The 10,880-nt window shown below is 48.4% G+C and overlaps 1 protein-coding gene across 1 annotated transcript in view; it reads left to right on the top strand.

Moving 5' to 3' along the window:
* The window catches only part of RANGAP1 (Ran GTPase activating protein 1), a 19,868-nt gene extending 13,042 nt beyond the window's left edge, over positions 1-6,826 (top strand). Inside the window, exons 14-15 of the mRNA XM_009290010.1 lie at positions 1,304-1,425; positions 5,940-6,826. Coding sequence (XP_009288285.1) covers positions 1,304-1,425; positions 5,940-6,009 — 192 coding nt within the window. The 3' untranslated portion in view covers positions 6,010-6,826. The remainder of the gene's footprint in view (positions 1-1,303; positions 1,426-5,939) is intronic.
* Positions 6,827-10,880: the final 4,054 nt, after the last annotated feature.

Below are 10,880 nucleotides of genomic sequence, written 5' to 3'. Positions count from 1 at the left end.
CAGAGCAGAGTAGAGGGGCAGAATCACCTCTTGACCTGCTGGCCGCACTGCTTTTGATGCAGCCCAGGATATGATTGGCCTTCTGGGCTGTGAGCGCACATTGCTGGCTCATGTCCAGCTTTTCATCCACCAGTACCCCCAAGTCCTTCTCGGCAGGGCTGCTCTCAATCCCTTCGTCCCCCAGCCTGTATTGATACCGGGGGTTGCCCCGACCCAGGTGCAGGATCAGTTTCCTAAGAATCAGTTTAGCCTTTCCCTATGTTCATTGGACATTGGACCAACGCTGAGCTGCTCACTTCTCAGACAGGTCAACAGAACCAGAGGTGGCTTTTTGTTCTGCAGAATGCTTGTTTCGGGGACTACCACCTACCTCTTACCCATACAGAAAACAACAAATATGCATGAGGCGCGAAGCACAGACTTGTGCACCAGAAGAACTCTTTCAGGCCAGGAAGTGGCATAATAAAGCCCTTGAGGATCAGCCAGCTGATTGTCATCTGTGATATAGAGGACTGCTGATTAATTAGGCATATGTGGAGAGGGAGCAGCTTCCATCATTTTCTGTACCACATAGCTGGAAGCACATGAGCAACAGATATTCTTGGCACCATGAACTCCAAGGTCATACACCTAGGAACACAGGTCTAGACCCTGTCTACAGAATGAAGGGCTTTAGTTGAAATGGCAGTGGAGAAATAAATGAAAACAATGTAAGAGTTGGGACAGTTAGGTTAGCATCACGTTAGGAGGAAGAATAACTTGTGCATCATGTGAGCAGGGGGATGACTATTAGCTTTATCTTGTACATAATTGTGAGACCGGTTCTGGGAATACTGCATCAAGTTCTGGAGGAAGCCTGCTGAAGAACTGGAGATGGTATAAAAATGAGCTACAGAATAATACAAGAAAAAATTATGTAATTAAGGCAACTGAATTCTTTATTAATTGAAGTCTGGTGGAATTCCTTAAGAGAACACTTTGGCACAGGGCCTCTGAGAAGATTTGGCTGTTTCACTTGCAAGTTCATTATTTCCCTTTCCCCATTACTACTGCTGTCAATTGATAGGGACTACAATGTTCTTGATGCTGCTTTTTTTCAGATGCTGGTGCTGGGAGGCTATGGAATTGGCTACCTTTGTCTTGAGGAACATTGCATTTAATCTAGTGACCAGCTTTCTCTCCTACAGTGCATGGGAGCACTTCATTCAACAGAGAATTCATTGCCTCTGTGAACTACAGTGGATATCTAATCCAAAATAGTGATTGTCTTATGTCTGACTTCATCTTTTTGTCCTTTTCTCAGAGTGAAGAGAAGATCAAAGCTGTCCCAAGCCTCTATGGTATTCTTATGACCTTGAACCATATGGTCCAGCAGGATTATTTCCCGAAATCCCTGGCCCCAGTTCTCTCAGCTTTTGTCACAAAGTAAGTATTGTACTGGCCATGCAGTCTTCTCCATGGGAGCCAGTGAAACTGTTTGAGGGTTAATAGCTACATGCAAGCTGTTCTGTTAAAGCCCACTAAACGTCTGTTCTGAAATTAAGGATTAATAGTTTAATGGGCCTCTACTTTTATCTTGCTTACTCCAGTATGCAGGGTTGAGAGTAAAAAAATCTTGATCCTAAAGAAGAAATAGTGGAAAGCTGGCTTTGCAACTAACTGGCTGTGAAGCAGAAACTGCTAATGCCAGTCACAGAAGAGCTGTTTTGAGCTTAAGGAAACCTGCTGGGTTTCTAGCCACTGCTTGAATGAACTATGAGTACACTGAAATCATCCTTCTGAGTATGAGGGTCAGCAGAGCTCTACCTGAATTGTCATGCTGTGTAACACTGAACACCAGCAGATCAAAACACTGCAAAGCACAAAGCCTGAATTTGTTTCTAAATGAAACTGCCTACTGTGACAGCAACAAGATTAGTGATTTTTTTGAGAACTAAATTGGGAGCGTAAATGTTGAAGAAGCTGCTTCTACTGCCTGCTTCTTTTTAATGTTGTTACTTCTAGTATAGGTATAGAATCAACCCCTGCCCTCACCAGCTTTAGTTTCTTTAATGTCTTAAAGCATAGTAAATGCAACAGCTGTGGAAGCCATATCTCTTCTGAATTAAATCAGTGTGAACTTCAGCATTGATAAAACTTAGAAAAAACACACCAAATAGACCTTCCCTCAAGAGAGGAAAGATTAAATACTACTCTTCAGCAGTCAAGAGGAGAAACAGTCCAAAATTGTCACTTTAGGCAAAACCAGCAGAGGTCTGAAATCCCTTTGGAGCTTGGTGGCTGTTTGGCTCAGCATGGGCCACGTGCCATGTAGGGCGAGAGCAGCTTTTTAACGGGTTCCAGAATGAGGCTTAAGCCTTCCTGATTTTCATGGTATGGGTAATATGCAGACGCTTAGGATCTCTTGCTGATGAAAGGCAGAGGCATCAAATACTTGTGGTCAGTAGGAAACATGGGCGATAGGGATGCAATCAAATATTGATAGTCAGTCTTTTCTTAGTTCTACTGGGATTGGAAGCAGGCCAGTTGTGATAGGGGAGAATTTTTCCAAGCGTTGGTGTGGCTGAAGCCGTCAAAGCTGATGTGTAGCAGTGGTATGTGTCCAGCAAGCAACCATGCTAAGGTCAATTTTGGAAAATAAAACTACGTAACTAGCTTGTTTACACATGTGCAAATGCTAACCTAGAGGCCTTTCTGGTGGAACAGTTTGTCTGCTGTCTCCTCTCTTTGGCTTGATCAGGCTAAGAATTAGGCAGTTACAAGCCAATGACCATATGCTTTACCAACTGAACAAATATACCTCCAACTCAATCATTATAAGTTTAAGCAAGAAGTATCAGGACTTGCCATGTGAAGTTGTCCAGACAGATCACTGGATTTCTGCTGTTTCCTATACTGCTGCCTGTGCCTGGGATCTTGCTTGTTGATCAAGTAGATATGTACAGCGTAAGGATCCGATACCAGCCCTAAAATAAAAGGGTGGAGAAAATAATGGCTTACTTCATCAGGCACTAGTTATGCAGAGACCCAGCTTGATCAAAACAAGTACCACTTAGTGTCTATCAGCCCCAGCCCTTCAAACAGAGGATTTAAATCACTTGAAGCTGGGAATACAGAAAAGGGGACTCTGGTTCAGTGCATTTGACCCTTCTAATTGCTTCTGTCAGGTTCCAGTGCCTAGAGTAGCCTCATAACTCAACTTGACGTGTCCTTCTAAACAAATTTGCTCACAAAAGACACTTGTCCCACTCTCCCTGGATGTGTGTAAGTAGGCCTCTCCCAGGCTCCAGGCCTTGCAAAATACCAATAAATATTTTTCATCTGTAGATGATGCTGTATGTGACAAAATAAGAGTAAAATTCTGGCCTTAATGAATCCATCAATGCCATTGAAACCATAGCCAACACTTCACTACAATTACCAGAGGGGAAAGTCTCTTTCTGAAAGTGTGAGATTGCTCAGAGGTCCTGTATAAGTTGTGCGAGAGCCAAGAGCCTCTTACAGTAGAAGGCAGATCTGTCTGCCTGCCTTCGGTATGTAAGGGTGCTAATGCCAAGCCTGCAGAGTGTCCGGGGTGCTGTGAAATTCTTGGAGCTGAAGCTTTCTCTGATTTGCAAACCCCTCTGTTGCAAGGTGTGATATTATCACAGGGAAACTTATGTCCTGTGCAGCATAATGAAGTCAATACTATATAAAAGAAATATACCTTTGTTTTATAAATATATTTCTTAAAATGCTTTCCCTAAGAGAACAAGGAGAACAACTATTAAATCCTTTACAGTTGCCTGGAGAGAACAAGAGCAGTTCAAGAACCACAAAGTCCAGTTAAAACAGCTTCTCAATTAACCTGCACCCCTTGTCTTTCCTTGGAATTCAGTCAGAACAAAATCACATCCTAATCTTAAATCAAACCTCTAACTGGTTAACCTAGTAAGCTGCAGAGCTCACTTGGGCTCTGTTTCTGCAACAAATCTACTTCTGCTCTGTCAAGCCCATGAGTCCTTCATTTGAAGCAAACTGGTGTGCATTTTTGTGATATTTTCTAGTTTTGTCCTTTAGGATTGTAGTTAGCCCCTTTGGGCTTCTAGAGCTGTAAAGTACTTGTAGCTGCCTAGGCTAGAGCTCTGCTGCCTTTCGCTGCAGGGGGCTTACTTCTGGAGTAGTCATTCTCCTCCTTTCTTTTGAGACAATTTGTGATGATGTAGGTAGTGTTCTCCATTAAAAAATAATAATAAAATTATGGATATGGACTGTAAGCAGCATCCATCTTACTCTGCTGCTGTCAGTCCTTATTTTCTTTTTCTGGACGCAAGAGGGTGCTGTGAATCCTCATGTGCTTTTCCATAAGGCTTGAGGTGGAAACACTGCCAGTATGTAGATGCCTGCCTGCCTGTTTGTGTCTTGCTGGAGGTGGTGGTGGGGTTTTTTGTTTGTTTGGGTTTTTTTTTTTTCTGCTCTTTGCTGCAGGATTGGATCATATCACTGGCCTCTTTCAACAGTGTCTAGCACAGAGTGGCAGGCAGTTTAACTCCACAGCAAGTAAGGAGGCTCTTAGTGTTAGAGGCTTGGTGCTAGGAGTGGAGGCTGTGAGGGAGGTTGGCTGTGATCAACATCAGCCAGTTCAGGTTCTCTATTTCCAAAAATGGGGAGCTGCCTAGACAAAATCAGCCTGCTCATTGCAAACAGGGCTGGGTCTTCCAAAGATGACGACTGAAATACCTCACCCAGCCACTTTGAAGATAAACTGCAAGTTGTAATTGTGTCCTGTCTGTTCAGTGTGGGGCATTGAATGGCTCTTGCGGGGTTAGAAGGGGTTAACTCTTCTCCAGGATGTGGTTCTGTTAAACCGTAGCATACATGGAGACCTATACCAAACAACCTCTGCAGCTATTACCCGTGTACTATAAAGCCAGGATGAATTTTTTGCTCCTATCTAGATACTCCCATCTTTATCTCAGCTCCCCCTTCTTTCCCAAATTGAGTAAACCTCGCTGCTATTAAGGGTATTTTGCTGTCTTGGTGTAGGAGAATGGTAAAATTAATGATTTCCATTCTCAGAACAGTGGAAAACGTTGGATTAAAATTCTTTGGAGGAAATTCCCTAATGGATGGATAGAAACTGCTAGAAGTTTCAGTGATGCTTAGAGAACAGCTGGCCTGTGGAAACAGAAATATACTTTGCTGGGAGGTGATGCGAAGGTTAGGGAGATTTAGCCCCACGTTAACCCTGGTGTGACTGTAGTTCCATTATCTAGTTTCAAGGAGCAGGTTATTCTGCGTGAGGTAGACCTCGCTATTGCAATCTCTGTGCCAGGTGCTTTCAGCTGATGGTCTGCAGGTTCTGTGGGCTATTTGTAAGGCCCCCGGAAAGGTGGCCGAGCAAAGGCAGTCAGGTGTTACTTGACCTCAGGGGCGGGGAGGGCCTCTTTTAAAGACTTAAGCCCTGAGACCAAAGTCACCATTGGGTCAAGGAGCAGATGACTGGGTGAGAAAAGATTTGAGTACGAGCAGGCTTGTCTTCTGTGTTTTGGGGCCCTAAACGGTGAATCTATATGGAAAATTCCATTGCTGGGAGGGAAAGGGGCTTCCACCCCCACACACTTCTGCTACCCAAAGTGAGACACTGGGCTGCAGAGATCAACAGTTGGCTGCCGATTTTTGTACCTGTGGAAATAAATGTTCTGATTCTTGGCCATTGTCTTCCTGACTTGGGTTCAGCAACAGGAGAGAGAATTTTCAACAGCAAGCTCTGATGGGAAGCAGTGATCTGTGCAGAGGTCGGGGAATGGTTTCAGAAGAGATGACCAAGAGGAAAAGATGTAGATTTCTGGGCACGCAAGCCCAGTGCGTTTGAAATAGTGTTTATTTGCTCATTCAAAGTCAGATACAAAGCAGTTCTTAAATTTAGCATTTTTAATCTTTCTCTCCTCTCTCCACAGACCAAACCGTGCTCTTGACTCCTGTTCATTTGCTTGCCACATGCTCTTACAAACCCTCCACCAGCTGTAAGAGACAAGAGATGTGCTGCTGTGCCCTTCCCTCCTCATAGGACTGTTGTCAGCAGAGAACTCAGAGCTGCGTAGTGGGAGAGGATCCCAGAGCCCATACAGACATGCTGTCCTTTCTTTTTTTTTTTTTTTCCCTCCCCTGTAGGAGGCCTGTCCTTCCTTCTGCTTTCATAAACTTGGACAAATCCTGCTGAATTTTTTTTCTACTCCTCATGACGTGACTCCCTGGTCTGCAGGGCAGGTGCTTATACTAGAATAAGTCAGTGCTGCTCTGAGCTCTGCATGAATTAAAAAGAAGAGTCCTCTACTTCGGTTGCATTGGCAAGGGCGTGCCAATACTAACATGAGGCCCAGAAGTGCTCTCATCAGGATCAATCCAGTTGTGCATTTTATTTTATTTTATTGGACTGTGACTCCTGCCTGATAGCATTCAGCACTGTGCGGGAGGGAGGCTACGCTGCTGCCCCTGCTTCTCCAGGCCGGGGGAGTGCTTGTCCCCCTTCTGCTGCTGCTGGGTCAGAGTGGCAAGGTGTGCTCCCCTTTGTTTCTTCTTTCAAGTCCATTTGTCGAAGGCAGTGTGTGGCTGATTTGTATTTTAATATACTACTCCCCTGCTGCTGTGGCTTGGAATATTTGTGTAGTGTGGCTGACCCTGGTGGCCGTTGCTTAAGGGGGAGCAAGCATATTTTTATTGTAAATTTTTTTTTGCCATCGCCTGTGTTGTTCCCTCTTCCTGCCCTTTCCCTGTCCCTTTCCCTTCTCTTCCTAATTAAATAGGCTTGGTTTGGAAATGAATACAATACATGAAATCCCTGCGGAATACGTGTTCCCTTTCTTCTCCCTTTGACAAAACACTGGGACTGTGTGCACTGTTCACATGTTTGAAAGCTGAGCATGTGTAAGAGCATGAAGAATTAGGGCTGTGCTGATCGTCCTCAGGTAGGGCTGTGCTTTTTTCTTGCACTGAAGGAGTAGCAGCAGATGCCCCTCAATCTCTGTATGGAGGATTGTCCATGTGCCTACACGTTTGTGGTACCTACCTGTACCACTCCTGAGCATGCAAGCTCACGGGCTGATCCTGCTCCCTCTTCTTTCAAGCCTCTGAGAGTCAACACATCTCTTTCTCTTCAGGTAGCAAAGAGTTGTTCCTTCCCTCTCTGTTCTCAGTTGGAGGAGACTATTCACCCTCACTTACCCGACCTTGCAATTGACATGCAGTATAAATAGGGCCAGTGCCAGGAAGAAGTCAAGGAAATGGAGTTAGCTGTCCCTTCGTTGTGAGAGGCAACGTGTACCACAGCTGCCAGGGTGCATGTGCTTGGCCTAAATGCAGGAAAAGCTGGTGTTAACTCACAGGGTGTGCAGGCAGCATGGACAGAAAACAGGGCTTGGGGCACTGGATTGAAATAGAGCGTGTGGTATGTGCAAGATCTACTTGCATGCACTCTGCTTAAATTCCCCCAGGTTGTGGGCCTGTTCGAGGCAACCACTGGTGAAACGGGTGGCTGGGGGAAGTTTTGTGTGGCTATGATCCAGCAGGGTCAGGAAAGCAGTGTCTCTTGTCACCCTGGCAAGGGAGGTGCTGGCCTTCACGTAAGAGCAGTGTCCCCTCATTAAAAAAGGCTGCCCTAAGGCTAAGAGCAAAATGCGTTTTCTCCCAGTTTCTGTGACTGAAGCTGAAACTCCTCTATGTCCAAATTGGTAAAATCAACTGAGTGAAGGTACCTGCACCTACAGAAGGAGCCTCAATCACTGCAAGCCAAGCCCTGCTTCCTTCACCTCATCCCATCCTGTTCCTTCAGCTGTCTGTTGCAAAAGCAAATCTGTTAAGTTTTGCCACAAGCTTGAGGGCAAAATTGAGACATAAAAGAATCTGTATTTTCTGTCAGTCTTGAACCTTTCCTTGGAGCTCCCTGCCCTCTTGCTGCTCTTCAGGCCCCCCTGCCCTGGAGGAGGGTCGTGGAGAAAAGGAACGTGATGCGGAACAGAGATGTAGAGACCAAGCCAAGGGGTTAACCTCTGCAGGAGGTTAACTTTGCCTAGATGTAGAGACCAAGCCAAGGGGTTAACCTCTGCAGGAGGACATCTGCAGCGGGTCCCATGGAGCGTGTTGTGTGTGCGAGGCTGTGCGACAGAGCCTGCGAAGGTCAGAGGGATGCTGCTTCTTGCGCAAAGGCCTGAGGGCCGGGTCGTGGGGAGAACCTGTGCAGGAAGCTTTGAGTAGCCAAGCCATAGTAGCAGAGTAAGTATGAGATGTTAATCCCTAAGTTTCCTTAAAAAGCAAATAACATTTAGAAACAGGATTTACCTGGTCCTGGTATTCGGTGTCAAGATTAGATGTCTATAGGAAAAAGGTACGTGTGAGGGTAGCAGTAAAAGTCTCTGCAGACGACAGATTTGCTTCAAGGTAGGACATGGAGTCAGAAGTCCCTTAAAATTGGCTTATGCCTCAGGATTAGGGGAAAAAAAATATAGGATGGGAATTGCTAATTCTGGTTTCCATTAGAAGTTACTGCCAGAGGATGACCGTTTCCCAGTTTCCCTGCGGTGCCCTGGAGGAATGTGGGGTCATTCCAGTGCTGCTTCAGCCTGTCTTGTGCAACCATCTCACCCCAAAAGCATCACAGTTGTTGGAAGTATTTTTAATTTGAACTTCATTAGTCCAGCAAAGCAGTGGGGATGAAGTGCTCTGTCTGCGTGGGGCAGTTTTGGGGGGATCTGAGAGCAGTGAATCCCTGTGGAGGTAGTAATGGGATCAGGCTCCTTGCAGGCAAAGGTGAAACATTTTTCTTTAATGGCAAGCAAAAGTATCTGGCCTGGCAGAGGTGGGTTAAACCCCACCAAGTGGAAATTCAAGTGTGCTGCCCTCATGGGCAGGTTGGACAGTGGCCAGGACTGGGGGGGGTCGTGGCCGGTGGTTCCATATCAGCTGGTGGATGTGAAGTGCAGGGTGGCCAGCAGTGGCGCGGTGGAGGTTGTACTTCAGGTGGAGGTGGTCAAGGTCCCCCCTAGGCTCCCGAAAATCCCTGGCCGGAGCTCCTCCACCCTGCTGCGCTTCAGATGGAGAGCAGTGATGTCCAGCAGATCCAGGAAGAAGCTGGCCCCCAGTACAGGAAAGAGGTGGTGCTGCAGGGCCTGCTCTGTGGTGGCACGGGGAGGGGGGTGTGGGGGTGTCAGTGGGCAACGAGGACAGGCTGCACTGCTAGACAGAGCAGGAACAACTCGGGGGGCATGAGGGCCCGTCTTCACCTGGTTGTCCCTGAGGCCCTGCTCACGTTCCCGAGCAAAGCCCCACTTTCCTCCTGCTGCTGACAGAGCCATGGGGTTGCTGCCAGCCCCCCCCCAGCCTGGCATCAGCTCGCTCCCACTTCAGGGATCACAGCAGTGCTCAGGGCCCAGCGAGAGGGGATAGGGCTGTGCTGAGGAGCAAATGTTGCTCAGCCTTAGGGCTGCTGGCCGTGTGCAGGGAGCAGGGACCCTCAAGAACCCCTCGCTCAGGACCAGCGCGTGGGACAAAACCCTCTCGGCCGCAGTCATTTCCCAGTGCCCATCAGATTGCCTCCCCGCAGCCTGATGCTGCTGTCACAACCCCCAACCCGAAGCATCCTATTGGGAGCATCATCACCCATGCCTGAACATGACTTAGGCCAGCTCAGCAAGGCTCTACGGGCGCTTTCCTCCTCCTGACTGCAGTCCATGAGGGAGCCAAGCCTGAGCCAGGGGCTTCCTCCTGTTGTGTGCAGGGAGAAAGGCTGCAGGGGACCAGGAGAAAGTGGAGGGCAGCAGTGGAGACCCCAGGTTGGAAGCAAATGCAACCACCTGGCTCCCAGCTGCTTAATTTTGGGGCTGCTCCCCAGCTCCCCCCAAAGTCGATGCTGGGGGGAGGGGGTGGGGGGGGCTGGTCAGCCAGCCATGAACCCAAAATGGGTCTTGGTGGTTTAGTGCAGGCAGCGCGCTCCCCATGGCGACTCCTGCCAACCCTGGGTCAGGTTCATCCCCTCGAGACCTACATCCCAATGGTCCTCCCTGCACAGCAGAGTGGGGACGAGCATCAGAGCCGCTGCCCCCCCGAGCTGCCCTCCCTCTCCGCATCGGTGCGGTTGGGCACTCGGAGCGCTAAGCACCCCGGGAGCCTGCGGGGACGGAGGGGATGCCGGCCCAAGACGGCGGCCGAGGAGGCTTTGGCCATCCGGCTGTGGGGAGGCTTGCGAACCCTGGCCAGCGTGTCCATTACGCACAGGTGGCACCGGGACAGGACGTACTAGTTCTGGCAGCTGAGCTTGCTGCACAGGGGAAGGGCTTGAAGGGGAGAGAGAGAGACACATTTGTATCGAATCTTCCAGATTTTTGTCAGGCTACAGATCTGCTAGTGTTCCCTAGGAAAGCAAAACATAGAGCTGAAAAAAGGAAATGACGGAGTCGGGGAGGAAAAATGAAGTCGTCCATGGCCGCCTGCAAGCAAATGATGTTTCACACAGGCACTGCCACCCCTGACCTCTTTGAAACAAGCAGAAAAGCAAAATTAGGAGAACTGGGGGCTGTAAATGCAGTACAGCCCTGCAGCCCGGCTTGCCAGCTGCCTCTTTCCTTTTGCTTAGGCTTACTGCCACCGGTACAATTTTGGCTGTATGTCACCTCTCTGCCCTGCACCTCCATAGCTCCTGTGGCTGACTTACACAGCCAGGGAAGGAAAGGCAGAGCCTGGGAAACAGTGCAAATCCCACACGGGCTCTGGCCGGGCTGGCGCTGCGACATGTCAGGCTTTGGCTCCCCAGCGCCGGTGCTCCTGGCCCCCTGCGAGGCGAGGGGGAGGCGATGTCTGGGTCACTGCCCTCTCTCCAGGGGTGCTCTACCCTTCCTTCCCCCCCCCCC

This window comes from Aptenodytes forsteri, unplaced genomic scaffold, assembly GCF_000699145.1.
Source record: "Aptenodytes forsteri isolate BGI_AS27 unplaced genomic scaffold, ASM69914v1 Scaffold284, whole genome shotgun sequence".
NCBI lineage: Eukaryota > Metazoa > Chordata > Aves > Sphenisciformes > Spheniscidae > Aptenodytes > Aptenodytes forsteri.
The sequence above is the reverse complement of the archived record's forward strand: the minus strand, read 5'-3'. Positions and strand labels throughout refer to the sequence as shown.